Genomic DNA, 25,199 nt, shown 5'->3' with positions numbered 1-25,199 from the left:
TAAAATAGCAAGCTAAAAACCCCTTATCCCTTAACAGTGTCAGACTCAGGATTTTTTTAAGACCAGAAAAAGGCATCAGCAGTATGCAGGAGACCTGCAGGCTAAGGACAGGACTCTTCCTAGGAACCGAGGAAGATAACCTGTTAACCAAGGAAGATCTAGCTTAGTGCCATCCCTTTCCCACGATTTGTGTTTCATTTGTTTAATACAGGCGTAATACATAAATGTGCTCTAGTCTGGTTGCTGTCTCCAGACCGACTTCAGAGTGAGAACTGCTGGCAGAAATCAGTCAAGAGTGCTGAAGGCAGCCTCGCCATCCCAGAGCAGTGCTAGGACTGCATCAGTAGAAAATGGAGCATGGCATGTGGTGGTGGTTGTGTACACACCTATGAACTTTCCCTTGCAAATGCAGAGGAAAGCCAGGCATGGGCAAAAGATAGTTTGAAAAATACTATCTTAATACAAATTAAATATAACCCCTCACTAAACAACAATTCACAACCTCGGACCCTTGAGTGTGCTTTCAAAAAATAGTCTGTAGAAAATTTAAATTGCAAATGAAGCTACTCTAATCTTAGTTTCTTTAAATGTCTTACTACATGGCTCCTTCAGGGTGACAGATTATTAGATTTAGATTTCTTTCAAGTTAGTCTCATGACAACCATTTGGGAGATAATATAATCTCCATTTCTCTGCAACTCTGAGGTAGGCTTTGGCTGGCTGTTTGATGCACACTAAAGAGAGCTTTGTTCCAGCTCCTTGATACCCTGCCCCACAGAAAGTTCAGCTACCCCTTCATTCCTAGTCCAGGGTCAGTGTAAGTCTTTGCCTGTTAACAATAACCAAAAAAATGCTCTTCGAATCACCAACATCACACACATTATGGCTGAGCATATAGTCACTGCTCATCCACATGGACAATTACAGCATTTCTAGTGACTAAACCTTGCTGGCAGAGTGATTGAGTTTTCTCATGCAGGGAAAATATTGTCTAAAGCTAAAGTATATTGCAAACTATTTATTGGTTAATCACCAAACAGTAAAGTTCTTGGTACAATTTCTCAGTAGAAGTATATTAAATTCAACTGAAGCAATTAAGGGAAAGAGATAATGCTCTGTGCTCTAATAGTATTTTATTTAAGTGTTTGCTATTGCTAAATTTTGTTTGGACATATAGTCTCAAGCTACATATTTCAAATCCACAAATCTCATGCCAGAATTAATAGGAAGAAATGTTCCCTATTATTCCACATCTTGGTAGATACAGTGAGATTAAGTTGAAGAGCAGGGTTCTAAATTGAACCATAACTATTGTCACTGATGTAAATAATACAGTATTTCAGAACTAAACTCACAAAGGAAAAAGTCAAAATGTGATTGCTTTTAGTCTTGCCAGATAACATAGTAAAAAAATCCTATATCAATGTCAACATCTAGAAATTGACCTTTTCCTTTGAACATCTGTTTTTAATACTCTGACAAAAAAAAACTGATATTCATATTATCAAAGTAGAATTAAGGACCTATGCACAAACCCCAGTATTGCCACCATACCTTAGAAATAAATCTGAACTGATGAATACTTTAAAAAAAAATCCACAGCTATGTTGCCCCAATGGACATTTCTAAGAGGGCATGAGACTGCACCTTAGGACAATTGCAGTAAGAGTAAATTACCTTTATACCATTTCCTACTCCTTCTACAGATTTTGTCAGAAAAATTAATATATCTTACATTGCATTCTCTACTTGCTGTAGTCTGTCTCAAGAATGAATTATCACCAAATTTTAATGCTTCAATACTGCGCATTTTTATTCTCATTATATTCTCCCTTTTTTCTCAATCTTGTGAGAAAAATTATAATAATAAAGAGAAAATAGCAGAACATTTATCCATTTATCCATTCCCTTGACATCTTTAATATTGTAACCAGAACAGAAAATTATATGAATATGATTTGTTCTTATACTAAATATAGGTACAAGGAAAGAAATATGTTTAAAATTAATCAGTCCCCTGAAGATTATGAATCCCTGGTCTATCTTCAGTGCCCTAAAATGTACTTCCACACTGAGCATTGTCATCAATTAAAGCTATAGTCAGTATTAAACATTGACATCTGCCACTGTGATGTGGACCGCTGTGAAGTAAGCCTGCAATTGGACATGATACCATTTTGGTACAATGAGGCACAGAGAAAAGAAAGGCAGAGCACTAGATCTCTGAAATGTTTTATAGAAGCATAGATATTAGGAAATCTGAACTCTGCAAGTCCTTGTCTCTAAACTGAAGAGGATCACATTTCTGCTAAATATGCAGAATATGTTATATTTAATGTTATTTGGTCATTCTTTCTTTTATAACAGAATGAGATACAATTACATAAATTGTCATTTTCTTGGTATATAACATTTCCAAACCAAGGAAGAAAATAAATCCATCAGTGTCTTAGAGTACCATTTCATAAGTACAATCCATGTTTAAGTACATATATATTTCCTTAAATACACATATATCATTACAGTATCTATACACACATAGACATACATACAAATACAGATATGATATTCCAAGTAAAAACAGCCAAACAACTTTTTGCAAGTGAGCTTAGGATAAGGTTGCAGCTAAATAAGTTGTCAAAACTGTCTGCTTGTCTTTACCAAGGAAGAAGTGTAAAGTAAGTTATTGTGGATGCCTGCAGAGTATGTGTATACTCAATAGCAGTGACCATGATCAAATTTGTAATGCTTCTCTTTTGGATATGACTAGTTTACCTGATCCTCCCAGTGTCAGGTCTGTCCTTTAGGGTGCTCTACTATCATGTAGTCAAGAGCAATTCCAGTCCCAAATAGATCATCAACTGCCTCAGTAAGAAATGGGAGAAGCTGAGGCACAAAGACTTGCCATAGGGATGGAAAAAGAATCAGTGACAAAGAATATGATTTAAGTTTCATGACTGTCATGCCAATATCCTTTCACTTTCTAGGAGTTATTCATCAATCTGAAAAGCAAGACAATTTCACAACTGGAGCTGATGTGAAGATTTTTGTTTTGATATTGGTGGAATACATCCAAATGCCCCTGATATTTCAACTGCCTTTACAAAATACTTTTTACGTCATAAAGCTCATCTAAAGAACTCTAAACATTTTACAGACTAGAAGTACATATATTTAACTACCTCCCTGAATCTGAAATCGAGTTCAGATTAGAAGCAGTGTGAATTGAGGGGCTGTAAATTCCATCATGGGATAGAAAACCCTGGGTGATGCTGGGAGGGATGTCACCACTTCTTTCCCTCTGCTGATGAATCTGTATATCTGTCCTCTCCCTGAACTCTCTTAGTAATGTCTCACTGTGTTTTAAAGGACTGCTATTTATTAATAATTCATTCTTTTGCCCATAGTATTTTTCAACAAATTCTAAGAACATGAAAACATGTTCTTATAACTGAGAGAATAACTAGCAAACTAGTGTGTTAACAAACTCTTATTGATGAGTTCCCACTAAAACAAAGGCATCCCCTGATCTTAAGGTAACACAACACAAACATGCTAACTTTGAACAGATAAACAACTAGTCTTGTGTAACAATCAAAAGGAACCTTTGGTTTCATTTTTAGTAAGCATAAGGATTTATCACATGCCATAACTGACCTCCTCCCTACTTTAAATGCACCATTTTTCCTTAAAAAGAAATTTCTTTTATTTAATCTAGTTTAAAAAGAGAAGTTCCTTCCTGACACTAAATTATATCATCTAGTCCAACTCTGAGTTTAGGAAATATTAGTCTGAAATGCACTTCTGTGGATATACACAAAAAATCCTATTATTGACAAGAAGCAATTAACTACAAGCCTTAGCAGAGTTTTGGGGTACCTAGAAGTTCACATTTTCTGGAAAAGTAATAACTAAATCTGTTAGCTCTGTATCTGCATTGTAGCTAAGCTTTACTACTTTAAAATTCAAATGAGATCTCCATCATCCCTGAAAAGCAAGTAAATTATTTTCATATCAATAAAACAGTGATATTATTATGTTACTGTAGTCAAGGTCTTTTTCTAATTATGCACTCAATAGTGAACACAAAGGAAGTAGAAATCTACCAGTATGCAGAAAGAAAATTGGAAAGTATGGTCAAAGTCCATGAAAACGTTAGATCTTGTGGGCAAGGAAAACAGAGTTATTTTCAAAGACCATGAATTATGGAAACATGGGTCACATGGCTTAAAATCATAGGGAAAGAAATCACATTTAAAAGTTTTCTATTTTCTTATTTGAATTTGTGATGAACAAACTGCAAATTACTGCTTTCAAGAGATCTTTTCTGTGTCAAAACCTTGGCAGAACTATTTCTGCCAGAAGAATTTCTGAAATTTCAAGAAATTTTATGTATGCTCTTAGAGGAAAGAGATGCAGTGAAATAATGAGAGCAGAGAGGGATCTTTCACGTGCACATTTTCAGCATGCCAGAAGCCCACCCTGCTAAACACACTCTTCTAACATAAGGGGACTTTTGGTATGACTACTTGCTACCTCCACTACTGGCTATGATGGCAAACTGCTGCTGTCTCCTCCTCTTCAGTTCTCCTCCAGACTAAACCACACACCAAGTCTTCCTGCCTCTCCATAGCCTGATGCCCAGAAAATTTACAGCAGTCATCATTTTTACACAATCATTTACTTAACCTCCAGTTTCATACTCCTGGCTGCCACAACCTATTTTGAGGGGCAGTTTATCTGGACACCTTCAGTTTGCACGTTATTATATATAATGAGTAGCTATTAGGCATTAGTATGCTGACCAACCCAAAGTCTTTGCAGGTGGGGAGGGCTCATTCTCTGCAGCTGACTGGAAGGACTCCCAGGTGTTGCAGAGCTGCTGTGCCCCACTAGCTCCATTGGGACTGATAACAATGATGACACAACTCAATGACTCTGATTCCTAGGCTAACTCTTGACCAAACTTCTTGGTTTTATCCTTTAAGATTTTACACTTTTTCTTGTTGTGTTTTCCTCTTGAATGCTTCAGCTGCTAACAATCCTGTCTCAACAATTTAATTTTTATCTCTAAGTTTACCTTTGTGACCTTTCTGCATAATTTCTGACAGGTCTTCCTCAGCAGCATGAGCAAAGGTTATCCAGTGTGGCTGTATGAGAACTAGGACTTCAAAACTTGTAACACAGGTGCAGGACCCCTGGGTTCATCTGGGTGCACAGCCCTTGCTATTCTTTGCCAAGCTTTGGATCCTCACTCCCACATTCCTAGGAAAATATTTTCTTAATCTCTCCCAGAGTTGACCTAAAACCACATGCAGACTGAACTGAGTGTAGATCCCCACCCATTACCAGGTCCAGCTCAGGGTCAATCATCTGAAATGTCAAAGTCCTAACAAAAAGAGTTTTTAAAATAAAGTGAGATCTATGGCTAGTTCTTGGGTAGAGATTGTCTTTTAAGGCCTGGATTCTTAGTGAGGGAGCTTGGATGTGCTACTCAAAGCTCTTTTTTTTTTTTTTTTTTTTTTTTTTTTGTTCACAGCCCACTGTACTAAGGGACAAAAGTGCAACCAGAGAGCAGACCTGTTATAGGAAACATGGCAAGCTTTTAGCAGTATGATACTTCACAGCTGATGTTTAATACAGCCGTTTGCTTGACCAGCTGTGGCAGAACACATCACTGGCCAGATGCTGCCTTCTTCCGCAGGACAGCTGGGACAGGGTTGGTAAGCTTTTTCTCTGTTCTAACAGAGATTTATACAGTCCAGGGATCTTAACATGCATGACCAACTATTCATTCTCTTCAGTGGTCACAGGAGCTTCATTTTTTCATGCCTGAGCAGGAAAGGAGAGTCTGCACATTAATCACTGACTCAGGTGCTATTTCAGGTAGACATGATGGAAGGTTATAACACATAATGTAGCAAAGCTGCATTTGCCAGGCTTGGGTACAGTGCTAGAAAAGTGCTTTGAAACACAGGAAGAACCCAAGCACTCCTCTCATTATAACCCTACTGAGAGACAAGGAATGAACAGCCACTGATCACTCTGGTTATTTTTTGCTCAAGTGCATAAACAGTGCATAACCTTTTGACTACCAGCAGTGATAAAATCAGACCACAGAATTTTGCATCACCACTACCTACACTTTATAATATCAAAGAAATAGGACTCATATTTTATCAAATTTATCCAGTGTATCTATCAAATATTTTCTCTGAGGCATTTGCAACTCCAAAAGTCTAGCTAATGACCTTAGAAATGTCAAATCTTGTTGCACAAGTGTTAAGCATCTTGGGAAGATGTTGGGTTGGAGATGGGCACTTAAGACTTTTAAGTAGAAAATCAAATGTATTTTTTATGATGGACCCTGAATAAAGGGCATTTTCATCTGAGGTAAGATGCAAAAACAGTTTAAACTGCTAAACAAAAGCAACATGTAATTTTCATTCTGTGTTTTGGAATGAATGAAGTGAATATTACGGAATGCTAGGGTATTTCATAGTAATCTAAGACTTTACCACTGTGCCTGCTTCAACAGAAAAGATTCACAACAGTTTCTTCCAAGAACCACTAATGTTCCTTTTCTAGATGTCTGTAGTGGTAAATTGAAAGTGCAATTAGAAGAAAACACATTATGGATATGACATAGTGGTATTAATTAAAAGTTTGAGAATTTGCACAAGCTACCTTATCAGCCTGGATGTACAATGACAATAAATACACCATTAAATACTCCACAAACTTATCCAGAGGGAGCACTTACGAAGACCTGTTACCACAAATTTATCAAAATAAAGGGCTGAAATTAATGCCATGATATCTAACTAGTTCAGACTTTTCCAGCTTTTACACTGATTGGCAAAAATTAGGTATTCCTACTGCATTTCCCCAAGATACCTACAACTGCAGTTCAGTAAGATATTTTTTGCTAACAAATCTGCTTTTGCCAGATATGCTATATCTGACAGCAGTGTCTGACAATGGGCATATAGCCTGAAGGACATTTTAGGTGTTTTAAAACTATATGTGTGACTACCTATAGGATAGTGAGTCCAGGTTAATTCCCAATACAGAATAAAACATGTTAAAACAATGAACCAATACCGAGGTGGTTGGTCTTTCTGCCTTGGGTGATACAGAAGAATAGGGATGCCAGCTACTGAGTCCTCATTATGTCTTCTAGGGTCTTCTTAGGTTAGTGATGACATGCTGGTTTTGGATGTGCTTTCCAGTACTCATTAGGAAGGGAATGCAATTCAAATTCCTTTTCCATCAAGTCTAAGGACTTAGTCAGTGTCTCTTGGTTTCTGATCTGGATATCCTGAGAAGCTGTGCATAGATCCTGAAGACCTGCTGGTACTGTTGTCATCAATACATGCCAGTTTTCTGTTGTTCTCTCTGATGCTTCTGCATTTCCATTCACTATGCACTCATATCAGTCTTCATGGTTCTTTATAATTCCTTTCACAGATCATATAATCACAAAATTATATCAATGAATCATGTCTTGACAGCTCCTGACACTTTGCTAAACAAAAACAATACCCCTGCAGTCAGAAAACAATGTCAGAGTTACTAAAGAACTGCAGGATGAGAAAAAGACAAATTTGGGTTTTAAAAAGACCTACCAGTATTGTAGGAGCTGCCACCATCTCCTAAAAAGAACACTGTTCGTCTTTGGGATAAGAAACCAGTCACCAGCATCTGTTTTTCAGGAGATTGACCCAAGGCTTATACAAGATTTTTTCTCAACTAATATTAGAGATGGACAAAAGTGTTTAGGAGACTGGGTAAAAGGAAGTACTGTGAAATGTGCCAGAGAAGGCCACAGACAGTGACTAATCACATCAAACTGGTCATGGCATAAATGGGTATCTGGACCTGCCACCATCAAAAGTAGTTATGCTAAGAGACCACAGACTTGTTCATCCAAGAACAACTCAAAGACTAAATAAACATGGTCAGCATAGTATTTTTTCAGTGGTATCTTGATTTATTTATAATGGCATGACATATAACTGTTATTTTTATACTAATCATCAGCAGGAAGAGGAAAATATGACACTGGACAATACTGCTTTCAGAAACTGAGCTTCCCAAGCAGAATGTCTGTGAATAGCACACCACAGCCCTTGAAGCTCCACACTGTCTACTGAGTTAAACATGGACTAAGCCTGGCAGGATCCCCAGCACTGCACAGCCACAAGCAGAGGATACCACAAGTTTCTTCAACAGTGCCTAGCTCTGAGACATTCTCAGTCATGCCTGCAAACTGATAATCTAAGACCCCTGCTACTAGTGCCAGGTCACACTGGTGAATAATTCCACCCTGACATAGCCTTGTCTCTGTGCTTCAGGGGGTGAGGAGAGACCAGAGATCTGCCCTATGAGATCCTCAGAAATTATGCAAAACTTGACTCCACAGGAAAAAGTTTGGGTGCAAGCAAAGCAGCTAATCTCTCTGGGTTAACCCACTCATTTTTGACTGAAACACTCAATTGCACCTCTTTCTGTATTTAAGGACACTTTGCCTTCCTAAGAGGCAGAGCAGCTTGGCAGGCAGGACACTCCTGCCTTATGTCAAAAATGCAAGTTTGAGTTCCTACTTTGAACCGGGCCCAAGTAAAGATCTGAAGCTGAATCTTTTGGGCTGCTTCCCACAGTACACTATTGTGTATGCACGCTGGTGTTTACGCAGCTGGCTCCGGGCTGTGGTGAACGCTACATCCAGCTGATCTGCACCTTGAGCTCAGCCAGATCTGGGGCTGCACTCCCACAGTGGAAATCCCTACAGCCACACTGAGGATCCCTTTCTTGGAGCTGCCAGTTATCTCTCTTGAACAATTAATGGGAAGCTTGTTAACCATGTAGCAGTGTCAACTCACAGATGGTTCTGCACGTGCCTGGTGGCAAGATTATAGACACTTACTAGTTAAGAGATTGATGACAGTGGTATCACATGGAGATACACTCAGAAAATAAGTCCTCTTGATGAATTTGACCTATAATTGCCAGAGTTATGACTACAGTGCTTTCAGGGTATGAAAATGTGAATTGTCTACTGCTTTTTCATCAATAAATTTCAGCTGCTAAATTGATAAAGCCACCAATACTTTAATTCAGATTCAGTTACTCATCATCTGATGTCACAACTGAAACACTGAAAACAACACTGACTTCAGTTCAGTAACTCATAGAAAGAGAAAGCACAGAGCAAAAAAAAAAAAAAGGTGCTATGCCAAATTTCTTTAAATGATCACAGGGAGGATTATACAACATTTATCCTCTTATTACTCATCTCATCCTAAGGCCTATTTCATCCAAAGGCTAGATAATATGCTTTTCTGTAATACTGCTTCTTCAGGGAAGTATGACTTGCTGCATCTTATCAGCTTGGAAATGTCAATTGGAGGAAGCGAACCAAAGAAATCAAGAAGGTTTATTCTACTTCAGAATTAACCTAAACTCAGAGCACATACCTAAAAAACTGTTAGAAAGAAAAATAGTAACAAATACATTCCACTTACAGGAATAAGTTATGTTTCTAGTATAAGTTAAATGGGGGAAAAGAATTTGTATTTAATTTCTTCAACATATTAACTCCAGATGCAGACAAAGCACTAATCTCTCTATTAGTCACTCACTAGGGTTTGCAATGCTAACAAGTAGTAATACTTTTCCTACCACAAACTGACATCAAGGGTTTATCATTCATCCTTCATGTAGACAGCATGAAAATTGACACTCCACAGAGACATCATAAATAAAGCCAAACACCATAGGATTATTAAATAGTCCAGGTAATTTTCCTCATCTTCCAAAGAGACATTTTTGCACCCTATAATTTTCTACAAATGTATTACTGTCACAATGACTTGCTCTTGAAGTTTCTAGACCAAGAACAGAGAAAAAAGTGTTCCTGTGCAATCTGAAGGACTACAACATGGAAAACTTTCAGTAACAGTCATTGACCTTTCACTGTAGAAAACTGTCAGAGCAGTGAAACTAAGAATGAGGATTTTTCCAGTGGCTGCTGGGGTGTGTTACAGTCTTTCATGTGTGTACTAATTCAAATCCTGCCTGGACCAGTATTCTTCTTTCAGCCATACTCAGCTGACAATTACTCTGCTAAAGTTAAATTATTGCCATCAGCTTTCTCCTGAAGAAAGCAAACAAACAAATAAACAAAAAGTTAACTCTTAGCCTCTCTCTTGTGTTCTCCAATATCATTATAGTTCTGTGAGACTTCTCCAGAGAGCCTCAGCATCAAAGCGCAAGGTACCTGTTCTAATGGCAATGAAAGTTACAGAACTGATCAGAAATTATTGCTTCACAGCAATAAATTTAGATGACGCCCATATGGCTTCGCATCCGAACACTCACCAAAACTAATCTTCTGTTTTCTTTCCCACAGTATGAAGAATACAGCCACTATCTGCAGCTCCAGCATAATCTTCTATCTGTCAATACATTCCACCAGCACTTAAATGTCAATTGGCCTTGACATAGCTTTCTTTTTAAATCAAAATCAAACCTTTCCACTCTATACCTCCTGTTAAAATACCAGTCCATGCTCCTATCATCTCCCTCTCTGACCCATACAACCTTCTTCTTTATGGCCTTCCCATGATTTGCATAGATCTTTTCTGATGCATTGAAAATAATAAAATAAGCATGGAACAAAAGGACAGTATTCATAAGGAAAGCAATGTCTAAACCAATCTGCATATAGCTATTCTGTTCCAAAACACACCGCCTAATGGATATAGGCTTTCTAATTTCCTGCAATCATGGATAAATAAGAGGCTACATTACTACAAGCTAGGAAGAGAAAGTGTGACTTATTATCTCAAATTGGACTGCAAATCATAAAAGAGTCGGAATAAATTTTGAAACTCTCAGTGCTTGACACTTTCAGAAGATGACAGCTACTGAAAAAATAAGACCCCAGAGACTATGAATATAAGCAATTAACATCACTTATTAAATACTTTCAAGATATTCTGCAATAAGAACAAATAGGCAATGGGTTTATAATTTAGTCAAAAGCATTAGAATGCATATGCTCAGACAAAATTGGTTTCAAATTCAGTAATCTCCTGTCATCCGGTTTTTTAGGAGTTTACTCTCTACATCCTCAAGAAGAATTACATAATAGAACCCATTTTCAAATGGTCTTTTTCAGAGATGCCTTTTCTACATGTTTGCATGTAATCACAAAGTTTGTCTGAAAGGCCTCTGTTTGCAGGTATGCAACAGTACATAACACTGAGGCATAAAGATCAGCTCCTATACACTGAAAATGCAACCTTAACACCTAGGAAAGTATTATCAAAAAGCAGGATACTAGTTGAAGGGATTTAGCACCTTCTCTATTTGCTGGGATACACATTTAGGGCTTGATCTGGCAAGGTCCTAAGTGTACTGCTCCTGACACTGTGAGCAATCAAGCATATGAGTAAATTTAAACAGCTGACTCATTTCTTTGACTCTGTGCTCCATGTACATGCATTGGGTGGTGTGTGACTGTTGAAGTGCTTCATGGAATGTCAGCCAAAATGTGCAGACTCTCATAATGCTCAGACTAAGGGAGAAGTTAAATATCCTAAATACTTCAAGAGAATACGTGTGTTTATGCACAAACATACATATACACATACACGTGCATATGTTTATATACATATAAACACAATTTTCTGTATGTATTTCATGGTATTGCATATTTTATCTAAGAAGTGACAAAGTTTGAGCCTCATCCTGCTGATACTGATGAGTTTACAGCCACAGATGAAATCTTTGCAGACCATATTTCTAGACACTTCTGAAGAGAAGTAACACATCCTTAATGCATAAACTGTGTAATTTTCCCTAGTACTGCTCTAGAGTTACACAAAACAGCAAATATCCCTATAAGTGAAGTAGCCTTGATCCCATTTGAATTTGAGCATTAGTAAAATCAAATGTTTTGCAATTAAGGATGCTACAAATAAATTCTGAAATAGTGACAGAAGTATATAGCTATATTACACATATCTTTATAGCTTCCATCACATCTTTTTGATCTTTGAAGCTCCACTGGAACACAAGGCCAATCAGCACAGAAAAGATTGAACTCTGTCATTGCAAAAGACATTTCCTCAGACATTCATGAGCACTGTGGTTTTGGCAGGAAATTTCATGCATCCCGACAGAGATGAAGCATTTTCACCAAAGGATTTTCCTTTTCTGTTTCCACATAAATCTGTGGAAGTTGCCATCAGCTACAGTGGGAACAGAAGTGGGAAAAAAAAGTAGGCACAGGATCCTTTCCTGACTTTGCTGTTGAACTTCTTTAAGAATTCCAGAAATTAATTTCATCTTTCCATGTCTTGATTATCTCAGATGTAAACTGGGGATAATTGTCCCTGCTGTTCTTCATAACACACCACAAAATCTATGCAGGAAAGCTAATATTTAAACAACACCCAAACTGTACTAAATCTATGAAATAAAAAAAAAATATTGGATTACTTTGGCTAGTGAGTTTGGATTGAGTGTCCTAATACTAATCTGGCTATTATTATTATTCATATATATATTATTACAAACATACAGATCTATATAGCTTCTATATTTCATGTGTCTTAGGTTTTTACCACCATGGTCACTGAAGTAATTAAGGTGATATATGTCAGCTTTAATTAAATGTATTTAGAACTGTATTTCTCACACATCCCCAGTGATATTTCTCATGGCATGAATTTTCAGACTGATAATAGAAGCTAAATAAATTTTCCCTTAAAAGTTTGTGTAACATGTGAAACACAAAGGCATTAAGCAGTTATATTTTTCTGAATCACGGTGGTTTTTGTAAGAACTGCTGTGTATTTAGTTCAACAATGAAACTCAAACTGTTTTACTAATGAAAAAGGAGCAGGCTATTGAAAGCAGGCAGTTGACTTATTCAATGTGCCCCTCATGAATGATGCCACTTCCCTTTCGACTGGCATTGAAATAATCCAGACTTACTTTGCATTCTACAAAGTATTTATAGGACACCCTATGATAAAGATATAGGAATTACATTCCACAAAGAAAATACAACTTCTTGGCTTGCAACAGCAAAACTTCAGCATTTACCAAACAATTTCATGTAGCTTCTAGGATAAATTACTTTTGGTGAAATTATTTCTAGGTTTTCCCATGGGCTTACCACTGCCATTGGACTGCTGCACATGCATCAGAAAATTTATGAAATTTTGGTTATATTGGGAAGAATAATTACTTGTTTTTCAGATACAGGTGGATTCATCGGCATACTGAAGGCAATGGGAAAACTCCAATATCAGACAGTAAGACAATACTTTAGATAGAGAATTCAAGAAACCTTAAATAAAAACATCCAGGGGGAACACCCATATTTTAATTCGTTCTCAATAGAGTGATCTGCACCTATGACTTCTTTCTTTAAAGAGTAGTTATAGTTTCATACTATGTGTCTCAAATATTTTTATTCTTTCCAATTTTCCTTCTTCAGGCTTTGTTAATTTTTAATTCTGTGTATAGAATTAATTACTTCTTGCCTTGGATATAATTCCATAAAAATCTGTGTATCAGGACTGTTCACTCTTCATGCATAACAGTTGAGCAGCCTGGTCCCTGACCAGGTTCTTGACAATGGACCATGAAAAAAGGGTTCTGAAAGATCTGAGTCAGTCTTAAAAGATTGTTTAGAAAAAGTGCTGAGCTGATGACCAGAAATAGTGAGTTGCATTTTTAAAGAACCCACTGCAAGAACTACACAGAAGAATGTTACAACTAGTGACCCAGAACTGTTGTGTTGTGTTATTTAAATTGTACTGTTCCATTAAGTGGTTTAATCCTGTGTAAGTGGTCCTGCCCTCCCTTGCCTCCTCCCATCCCAATCTCAATCTTTTCCTTCCTCCACCCCTTGACCCTAGAACCTGCTGAGTCATTCCCTTAACCCCACCCTGGGTTCTGTCTGTCACTCGACAACCCTTCCCTTCCAACCAGAAAGTTCCATCAGGGGCGTCGAGTGATAGGTCAGATACCGGCACCAATTTCCTTTACTGGTGTCCATCCATGCCCATCTCCCTGGTTTCCACTCCCCACTGTCACCCCCATTGGTCCATGGAAAGACCATCCCTTTGTTTACACCCCCCATTAAATACTATTGCAGATATAGTGTAGGGCTTATGCAATATGTTCGTCCCCGGATCAAGAGGCTCCTCAGAGTTCCCTAATAAATCTGGATTGAGAACCCCTACAAAAGTCAACTCCTTCTTCTGTTACCGCTACTCAAGTCTTGCCTATGGCTATGGGCCGGACCCAAAGCCACCCTCCTAACCCCCCAGGGAATGGGAAGGTGGCCCTCGCTGCTTGCTGTGTCTAAGCAGGCTGGGCAAACGCTGAGCAATCAGTGGGGGAAGACACCGCAGCACCAGAACCACAGAGTATTTAATGTGTGGTAACTTTTAAGAGTCATCAAGGGGTGTATAAATTCCTCCCAAACCTCTCTACTCCTCAGGCCAGTGTAGAATTTATAAGGCATAGCAACATTGTCAGGACATGGGTTTTGCCAACAGCATCCTCAGCTGTGTTAGGAAAAGCATTGCCAGCAGTTAAAGGGAGATCATCCTGCCACTCAGCACTTTGAGACACAGCGGGAGCTTAAAGAGCATTGCCAGTCTCTTTTAGTGATGTTCAGAGACAGGATAAGAAACAATAGGTTCAAACTGAAATTAAAAAAAAACTCCATTTAAACATATAAAAAAACTTCTTTACCATGACAGCAGATGACACACCAACAGGTTGCCCAGAGAGGGTGTAGAGTATCCATCCCTGGAGCTATTCAAAACCAGGTGGTTGGACTAAGTGATCTCCAGAGATGCCTTTCACAGTCAGCAGTTCTGTGATTCTCCTTGCCTAGGTAAGGAACTTCGGCATGTAGCACAGCTCCTCCTTCTGAATTGTGTCCCTTCATCTGACAAAGATACACCACCTTCAGCATAACTGCAATTTGTTTTTCCAAACTACCTTTTAATTTCAGCAAACATTTCTTGGGGCACCAGTCTTGAATAAAACATATTTTAGGCATGCAAATATGAGGGACAATTTGTATAATGTCAGTTTTTTTATTTATAAGTAACAGACTTAGGTGGCTCAAACTCCATAAGAAGGTAAATTTTATTTCTAATAATACCTAAAGATTGGGAAAAAAAAAAACCACTGTGGGTATTTTCTTCTAAACAGGTATCCAAATGTGGATTAGATCTAGATTTGAAACATATGATTACACAAGTTTATGATGTTAAAATTAATTTTAATCTTCAAGAAACTTCTCCTACTTGTAACAACCATATGCACAGAAGTCAAGAAAATGTCTGACAGCATAGCTTGGGAAAAAAAAGCTGTATTATAGAAAACAATGTGTAGATGACAGCTGCTATTCCCCCTTTAACTCTTATTCAACCTCTCTTATATTAAATAGTATCTTCTTTTATTTACCATTTAATACTAACAAAGTTGTCATCACTAGGCACTCTGAAATTGAACTGTTTCTGCTGTATACATTTTCCTGGCTAATACTGTAAAATACATTTTTCTCAAAAAGAAACAGGCAAACAATATAAAATACTCAAACTACTTGTCGAAGCACTCTTGAAGAATGTGAAAACATCTCAATAGCTTACATGAGTATAAACACTGAAATCACGAAGACTAGATTCAGACTTTATTTTCTCAAGGCTGGAGGTAGTTTGGATGCATCATTCCAGTTGATGTCTACCTCTACTTTTGTTGTGCTTCTACAAAAGCCCAAGAAACTTGGTTCTTATAATCCACAAAAAGCATGACAGTGTTCATAATAATCATAGGGAATCCCCAGATTTGCCACTATTGATGAGTAGCTCTCACATTTCCCCTGTGGAGTTCAGTGGGGAAGTCAATCAATGGGTGTTTAACTCTGGCTGGCATCCTCTGCACTCTCTCCTGCAGTCTGGCAGCTCCTGCCTCCTGCCAGCACCAACTCCAGAGCTTTTTTTGTTGCAGGGCTGGCAGCTGTCTGCATGTCTCTGCTCCAGCCAGCGCTGCAAAGAGACATCTCTCAAGTGCTGGCAAGAGAGCTCAAAGAGATTCCAGCAGGCAGAGGAGATCCCCTACCAGGCTAAAGGACTGAAGGAAAAGGAATCGCTGGGCTATTTAATCCTTTTTTTTCATGTCTGTATAAAGGACAGCAGGAAGTGTGTGACCCCAAAGGAAAGAATTTTCTATCAAAAAACAGCGCCATTCTTTCTGTAAGCCTTTCTGTAAGCCTTTCTGTGCTCTCAGAAAGAAGCCACTTTTGCTTCTTGAAGGGATCAGAAGAAGTCTGCCAGGGTGACAAAAGAAAAGGAGAAGTTAACCTCCTGACAATGATAATAGGTTAAGCCAGTATGAAGGAAGCTTATACTGCAAAGATCTTCTAGGACTGAGAAGAAAATTGTCTTTGGTTCAACAAAAGAGGAAATGCAACACCAGAGGATTAAGAAGAGAAGGAACACAGTAAAAATGAGAAGCCAGAGAGACACCCCTTTGCAGCAGCATTTTGAATAAACAAAGCTGCAGGGGTCACAACGAGACAGGACATGACTAAGTCATACAGGCAGAGAGAACTGTTAGTAGGCCTGTGCTACAAGCCTCAACACAATCGAGTGGAAATAAAAAGAGAGGGAAAATGAAAACATGAGTCATGGATGATATTCAAAACTATTTGTCAATAGAAGCATCCAGGGCACAATATCTAGACAGTCAAAAACGGAAAAAAACATAGATGGAAGCCTAGCACATCCCCAGCAGCAGAAGAAAGAGGAGACAGCACTAAAGATTCAAAAAGCAAAAGTGAAGAAGAAATGGGAAAGGGCGATTTTTTTGGAAGTGCACTGGGCTTTTTTTAAGTGTTTACTGGATTTGGGAAGAAGAATGAGAGTTTCTAAAGCAGTCCATCAGTCAGAGCCAATGATGAAACACAGGCCTTTATGTCTAAGTTGTTAAGTGGAGATATCCACACGGTATCTAGCTGATGGGGGAAGGATTGAGCCATACTGAAGGAGATGTAGGATTAGAGCAGTTTTGAACAGCATTTTTGGAGAGGTTATAGATGACAGGAATAAAACAGATTAAGTGATAGGTAGAGGAAGGGAATTCAATGGGTGTTTTTATGAGAGGGATGATTTCAAATACCTACCTTTATTTCAGAGGAAACTTAAGGACTTTGAGAAATAGAAAGGAAAAAAGGCAGGATGAAGTAGACACATGGGATAGGAGGGGAAGGGGTAATAAGAGAGGAAGAGAAACAATGAAATCAACATTTGTGTGACAGCAGACCAAGAAGAAAATATGGAGAAGGTCAATGATAGAAGTAATTAATTCTGTATTTAACTTTGGGGGTTTTTCTGTAGAAAAAAATGAGGTAGTTGCAGTAAAGCCTATTTTTTCAAAGGAGAAAGACACAGTGAAGTCCAAATGAAGAAAGTAATGTTTTCTATAGGAGAAAAACTGGATGTAGATCTATGACTGAAGTGAAAAGATGAGGACATAGTGATAGTCAGCTAAAATGTCAGATTAAGTATCATCAGAGAAAAGTAGCTCAAGGGTGAACATGTGCATGCAGAAGTGATAATCATTGCCCCATAGTCAGCATCTTATCTATAACCAGTTAGCCTTTTTCATTACGGCAGTGCAACTGATGTCCAAAAATTATTCAGAAAGCTTCTTAGATATGCTCATTTCAGCCAGGCTAGAGTTAATTTTCTTCAAAGTGGCTGGTTTGGGGCTGTGTTTTGGATTTGTGCTGTACACAGTGCTGATAATGCAGGAATGTTTTTGTTGTTTCTGAGCAGGGCTTACACAGAGCCAAGGCCTCTGCTTTTCCTACTGCCACACTGGCAAGGGGGCTCAGGCTTCATGAGAGTTTGGGGGGTGACACACCCAGAGCAGGTGACCCCAAATGACTGAAGGGACATTCCAGACCACATGACATCATGCTCAGTTTGTAAAATGGGGGGAAGAAAGAGGAAGGAGATGACATATTGGAGTGATGGCATTTGTCTTCCCAAATGTAGTGGGTTGAGCTTGGCTGGTGCCAGACCCCCCGAGCCACTCTATCACTCACTCTAGCAGCTTCTCAGAGCAGTCACCCTGTAGCCCCTCTGCTAACAAAGCTTGGCCATGCAAACCCAATGCACCAAGTAACTGTTATGTGTGAAGGGGTCCTTCTCTCCTGGGGATGGCTGAAAACCTGCCTGCCCATGGGAAGCAGTGAATTAACTCCTTGTTTTGCTTTGTCTGTGAGCACAGCTTTTGCTTTCCCTATTAAATTGTCTTTATCTCAACCCATAAGTTTTCTAGCTTTTACCCTTCTGATTCTCTCTCCCAAGCCTGCTGGTGGGGCAGGGAGCCAGTGGCCATGTGGGGCTAGGTTGCTGGCTGGGGTGAAAGTATGACATCAGATCAGTGTGGTCATGCAATAAACAAACAGCTCTCAAGAAAACTAGATGGAACAAGAAAGAGGAAGAAAAAAACAACCCAAAAACCCCACAAGTACCGCCTTCAGGGTGTAGCTGATTATAACTTTTTCCGCTCCAGAAAGTACACTTTATTTTCAATTTCCAGTTTCACAATATACCTGCCTCCTTAGCCTTGTGCTCAAAATTTACAAAGCTTTAGCTTGTCAGCTCTGGGAATTCTCCGACTTTTCTCTGAATATTAGTTACATAATAGTTTGAGCTAAGCAATCAAAGCAGTGATAGGTCAAAAGGAAGATTTGCCTGAGGTGATCGCAGGAAGTTGATGGCAGAGCTTGAAGCTGAATACACATTTCTCTGCTATTCCAACAGCATAAAAACCAATAGAGCCTCCTTGACTGTTTGGATTTTGTTGGCTTCGTTCCAAAGAAGCACTGTTTCTGAAGCCAAAGCTACAAAATACAATGGCATTGAAAGAGCTAATAAGCCAAAGAAGTATCCACAAATGGCACTGTTTTCTAGCTCTCAATGGCACTTCCATGATGTTACTAATAAATTATATATCTTACAATCAATATTATCTACATGCATACTGTACTTTGTGTCACTTCAACTCTCTGTGAATGTGTACAGTTCTTGAGATATTAAGAGGAGTGTGTTAAGTCCAGTCTTTCTCTTGGATTTTACACTCCTCATCTTCAAAATAGTTAGCTCCAAAAATGCCACAGCTTTTTGGTACTGACATTTCTAATTACAAAAGACAGACTTGAAAGTCATTGTTCAATCCCTTTGTGTCTGTTTTGTCGGACTAAAAGACAATTACTGGAAATTTTAGTTGGTAAGATGTGGCAACAACAAATACAGCACTGAATTTTAGAGGGATGAATTCAACATTTTTTGACATTGCAGAACAGTGTAACATTTACTTGTCAACAGTGCAGAATGTAGTAAATAGACTAAGCAAGGAACTAAGAGGGCCAGGACTCCAAGGCCCACTCTTCTGAGGTGACAGCAGTGATTGAGATGACACATCCTGCACTTCAAATTGCATTCTTCAGGCTCTTTAAGGGTTATGATTTATCTGTGACTGATTAGGGAATGGGCTAGGTATCATGGCATTACTCTTCTCCATGCCATGATAGTCTCAGAAATGTGAGATAGTCCCAGTCCTGTGAGTTTATCTGGTATCAGCTTATTGAGAAAATGCCTTCAGAACTGAACATGAAGAATCAAGCATTTAAGATCTGAAAAACTGTGAAATAGGCACTTAATTAATAAAAAGGATGGTTATGAGTTATACTGATATTCATTATTATTTACATTATCAGAGTCTAGGCAATGCTGCTTATAAAGATGATGCTTTCATGGTACTTGGAAAAAAGGAGCAAAAAGATGTTTCTATCCCCTGGAAATTTATCATTTATGACAATTGATAGCTGATGGATCCTGGCTGATGGAGAAAAGAAGGGCATTAATAAAAGAATTATGATTAGCACAAGAGTAACATCCCATCTCAGATGTGTGAAGTTCCTATAGCCATGAGGAATGGCTGCTCAAAAGCAATTACAGTGAAATTTTATAAGGCAGAGGCAAAGCTGTATGTATGTTGAATGCCCATTTCTCTTTAAAAAAGCTCATCAGAAACTGTTTTGCTAAAGAAAAATGTTTATTAAAGTTGCTTTTTATACAGAAGTCATGGGGAACATTGTGAGGACATGGGTCTCAGTCATGAGTTAAGCCTTGTCGTAATGAATTACAAATTCTGATTTTGACATTAAATTAGCACAGTTTCTTTGGATTATTTCTCTGAGCACTCCAAAGAGATCTATTACGAACTTATAATAATTGCTCACTGGTCTTTTATCTAAACTTAGGCACACACCTTTGCCACTGAAAAATTAGACTGGGCTCTGCTTAGGACCTACCTAGTGCAACAAAATAGCCTAATATGCAATTTCTATAAGCAGCCTTAACCAAAGCATAAATAAGATAAAAATTGGGACAAGTTAAGATCTTGGGGAGTGCTCTCACTTAATTACCTGTTAGCACTTCCCTTAGTTTTTTGGGGTTTTTTTTACAGGGCCACAGTCTGCTCTCCACCGTATAAAACTGCTTTGACTGCTTTCCTCAGGGTAGGAATTGGTTATGGTGGCACATACTAGTACACATACTAGTTCCTATAAGGGCCTAAATCTGAAATGATGCAAACTCATGGTGACTTCTACTCCTTTATTTGTTGAAAAAAGATCAGACGACCAGCCCAAATCGGTGTTTCTATACTTTCACTTCAATGGAGCCGCAGTGAGGGCACGTGGCCGCTGCTCTCTCTGCTGACATTCTCACGGTCCTGTTCATCGGACCTCGGGCACTCCGGGGCTCCGGCTGGGAGCCGCCCCGGGGAACAGCCGGCACCCCCGGCCGGGGCTCCCGGGAGGCGCCCGGCCCCGCCGCATCTCTCCAGGCCGGCCTAGCGAGCACCGCTCCCGGGGCCACCGGCGACGCCTGTGCCCCCGAGCCGCCCCCGGGAATCACGGTGGGCGCGGCGGGGAAAAGCGAGAGGGCGCCGCAGCGGGAGTGGAACGGAGCCGAGCGGAGACGGCCCGGCCGGGTCACGCCCGCCTCCGGCCGCGCCACCGCCTCTTCCTGTCATGGCTGCGGCCGGGCAGCGGGAGCGCGGCGGGGCGGAGCGGGCCAGCGCCTTCGGCTGCTGAGCGCCCCGCGGGCGGCGCGGAGCGGGGACGGCCCTAGCCCGGAGCCGGAGGCAGGAGGTGACTGAGGGGCACCGTGCGGGCAGGGCCTGCCGGGGGCTGCCCCAAGGAGCGGCCGCCCCGCAGCCCCGCGGCGGCGGGACGGGAAGCGCGGGCGCTCGGGTCTGGCGGGGTCCGGTACCGGCAGCCGCTTATTCGGGTGTCCCGGCGCGGGTTTTCGTCGTGTGCACCCCGGGAACGAGCCATCCCCGCAGGATGAACTGTTGCGGACAGGGCTGGTCCCGGCGTGCTCCTTGGGAGCACCTTTCTAAGTTGTAGGAGACATGACAGACGTTTGTCCCTCCATGAGGCTGAGCACGGTAGCACTGCCCGGGAGGTTAAATTCACGCGCTCCCCAGTGTACCGCAGTCTGTCCATGCTCACGGATCCCGAGGATGCCCAGTGTTAGGAAGTGTGGGTGAGTGATGTGCAGCAGCCATCAGGCCCTAAACACCTGGTGAAACAGGCCCGCGTAGCAAGGCACCAGGTAAGCAGGCTCTGATGGCTGCAAGCAGGAGAGCCTGTTCTGACTTTACCTCACGGTAAGTCTTCAAAAGATTAGTTTCCACAGAGTTACATAATAAAATAGCAAATCCACTGTGGCTGTCTCATGATAACAAGTCATTTGCTTTTGTAATTGGGAAAATAAAATCTAAATTTCTTGAGCACCACGGAGATACCTGTAATGCATCAATCAACTGGCTTTTGGCAAGACAAATCCAGGGGAGGAGGAAGGAAAGTCATGTAACGTTCCTTTTGTTTTCCTTGTAGATACCAGTGAAGTACCTGCTGTCCACCACTTTCTTCATTTAACTTCCCCTTGGGGTCAGCTGCATGTCAGCATGCCTTCAACCAAGAACACCTCAAAACTTTTCCTGATCCTCATGTCACTGCTGCTGGTGCTACCAGTAGCTGAAGCCCTGGACACAGGAGATACCATTGCCTTCCTCCTAGGTCTCGCTGTCAGTGTTGTCGGATTCTGTGCCTGCCTTGGCTTGTATGCAAGGAGAAGGAATGGGCAGCAGTGACTTCAAGAAAATGCTCAGATGAAGTGAATTTCCAAACACAGCTTGGGGCTGGATGTAAGACTGAGCTTTGGTTCTGGATAACTTCTAAAAAATATGTAGTAGATATTTTTGCGAACCCCTCTTACTGTTCAGTACAACAGAGTCAAGACTGTACACGACTGTGCTAGTAAAAGGGATTTGTACAATCCGTCCTCATTACAAAAAGATAATTTTATATTGTTTGTGATTAAATATTGCCTTAGAGAAGGGTAAAAAACTTTTTGAATGGGGAAGTAAAACTATAGAGTTGCTCACAGTAAAAGTTTATAAATTTAGCATGTGAGGGAGGGCATCAGCAAGTTCCAAAATTTTGGTTTCAATGTTTCATCAGGAGGAAGCAGCTATTAATCTTCCAGTCAAGATGACAAGAGTTTTGAAATTAGTCTTAACTAGCTAGCTAGTGGGCAGACTGCTCTAACTTGTGTGCTCGTGCTCACGTTCTCTGTAATGAGGGTTAACACTTAACAGCTCACTTCTGCTGTCACATGGATGAAACTTAAGAAAACTAAGGAAACATGAAAGGGTTTTTTTTCTTTTAGAATATTTTTAGAGTATTTTTATTTTAGAATATGCCACTCCTGTAGCCTATTATTACCAAGTAGGTACACCTAAGAATGAGATCACCATTTTTACTTAACATATATTTCACAGAAAAGTACATGTAAGGCTATGTAAATCAGATTACGGATATGGGCTTTGTCTCTTGTTTATTTTTTGTACTCAGCTTTTTTTCTAGGCACACCAGGTTTAAAGCTTAGTTCATTTGGTGTTTGCACTTTTTTCTCCAAAACTGGAGACTTAACTATTCTGATGAGGAATTCTGTGTATTTCTGCATTAGAAGGTTATTAGAACTATCACAAGATCATTGTGCACATGTTTATTTTACAATGTAGAAAGAACTTGCTAAAATCCTGGGTTTAGTCAATTAGTCTATTGTTCTTGTGTATTCGTCGTGACAAACCTGTGTTGCTAGCTAAACATTTAGGCTTCTCTAACTGATGCATATGACTTCCACAGAAGATTAGGACCAAAACCAAAGTAAAAAATCCTGGTGCAAAATGGGAGATGTAAATAGTCTTATTCTATTCATGTTCAGTCAGATGGTGTGGTATATGGTTGAAAGACAGTAGTATGTCTAGGACCTGTTTCTTTAAGTACCAAAGGAAATGGCTCAGCCAAGAATGTCTGCCACAAGTCTCTGACTTGTTAGGGTGGTCTAGCTTGAGCCAAGGAGCACGATCTGTAATAGCAGCAGAATAAGGAGCATAGGAAGATGAGCTCTGCACAGCTCAAAGAATTTCCTTCTGATCTTGTGCTGTGGACACTGCCACTCTCTGCTAGAAATCTTGGCTTTTATCTTTCAGAGTTACATGTTTTGATACTATTCTTCCACTTCCTCTGTGCCTCTGTTCAGTAGAGCACAAAGCAATGGCTATGGGCAGGTCTTATGTAAGTAATTGGGTGGGCAGATCATGTTCTCCTCATCCTGATTTCTGCATGCCATTTTTGGAAGAAAGGGACAGAATGCACAATTACTATGTAGAAATTAAATTTACAGCACTAAGAGGAGCTTCAGACAGAAGTATCACCTTTGAAAGCTGCCTAGCAGCAGTAGATGATCCTGTTCGTGATAATTCAACTAGATGGGTGCAAGCACAGATTGAAGTGTGATCTGTGATGTTCCAGCTTAGCTAAACAAAAACAAAAAACAAACAAAACAAAAATACCCAATAAAACCCCCCACAAAATTGCCATTCAATTCACTTTATAGCTCCCAAGGTTAAAAAATGTTGCAAATTTTTCAGTAAATTAAGTATTGTTCTTTCAATAGAATACATTTTAACACAAGCATATTTTCACAGACTCCTTTATCTATACCTTAAAAAAGATCCCTGGCAATAGTTTCACATACTTGGGCAACAGTTTGACTGCAGGAGAACAAAATTATAACAAGAGTTAATTTATCTTCAGGCAATAGAGATATGAGAAATTGTATTATTTGCCCAACGCTGTATGTACTTCATGGAAAGGTGTTTGTACAGCATAATGGCTTTGTTTCCTGGGTTCTGATAGAAGCTTTATTGTTAAAGACTTGAATTTGTCAATTACTTGAGTGTAAAATCAGATACCCCTGTTTTTCCTCTGTCTTAATAAACTTTGACATGATTTGTCAACAGCTTGATAGAGTAATTCTTATGAAAAGGAAAATTGAGATGACACAAGTAATTGAAACTGTTGGAATTTCTTCTGTTGACTATTTTCTTACCTACTTTTGCTTATGTTAGATAACTTTATGAACTAATATATCATAAGGTATAATTTCAGTTAACATTTGTGCAGTGATTGTACTTCTCATGGTCCTATTACTTTTTATCCCATTTCAGTAACTTTAAAGCACTTCAGGGCACTTACCTTACTTTGATACAGTCAGCTTAGTAGTTGCAAAGAATCCCGTTTGTCTGGTACAAGGAAAACTTGAAGTATTTATTTTTCCTTTTGACTACGAATTTTCAACATATCTTACGTAGTTGCCTTTATAACAGAAAAGCTGTTTATGTCAGTTTTCTAGCTGGAGACACAAGGATGTAAAAGACCATTTTCTGGGATTTTTTGGGGGTTTTTTTTTGTTTGTTTGTTTGTTTTTTTCTTTTAATGAAATATTATATTCTATTGCTTTAGTTATTTGAAGTTTTTTAACAGCTAGTTTTATCCCAGCATTTCGTGAAAACAGGATTCTAGCTCTTTCAGGATTTCAGCTACTGCACAAATCAGTTCACTTTGTGCACTAAGCTCGTACTATTAGTAGCTATTTTCAGAGCAGAAAATAGAAGCAGTCTGACAATGTCCACCTCTTAACAAACACAACCTACCTGCTGATAAA

The 25,199-nt window shown here is 39.5% G+C and overlaps 1 protein-coding gene across 2 annotated transcripts; it reads left to right on the top strand.

Moving 5' to 3' along the window:
- The first annotated feature begins 20,822 nt into the window (after nucleotides 1-20,822).
- Nucleotides 20,823-24,494, top strand: SMIM30 (small integral membrane protein 30). Of its 2 annotated transcripts, none has more exons than XM_053978948.1 (2): nucleotides 20,823-21,271; nucleotides 22,022-24,494. In XM_053978948.1, exon 2 carries the CDS (start codon nucleotides 22,093-22,095, stop codon nucleotides 22,276-22,278), a length of 186 nt encoding a protein of 61 aa, XP_053834923.1. In that variant the 5' UTR covers nucleotides 20,823-21,271; nucleotides 22,022-22,092; the 3' UTR covers nucleotides 22,279-24,494. The 2 variants fall into 2 exon arrangements, with proteins under 2 accessions (XP_053834923.1, XP_053834922.1); XM_053978947.1 differs by having other exon boundaries at nucleotides 20,977-21,036.
- The last annotated feature ends 705 nt before the right edge of the window (nucleotides 24,495-25,199 follow it).

This window comes from Vidua macroura, chromosome 5, assembly GCF_024509145.1.
Source record: "Vidua macroura isolate BioBank_ID:100142 chromosome 5, ASM2450914v1, whole genome shotgun sequence".
Taxonomy (NCBI): Eukaryota; Metazoa; Chordata; class Aves; order Passeriformes; family Viduidae; genus Vidua; species Vidua macroura.
This window is presented reverse-complemented; position numbering and strand designations above follow the sequence as displayed.

Bases quoted from the DNA above. Each gene is read 5' to 3' on its own strand.
- SMIM30 (XM_053978948.1), top strand. From the start codon at position 22,093: ATGCCTTCAACCAAGAACACCTCAAAACTTTTCCTGATCCTCATGTCA.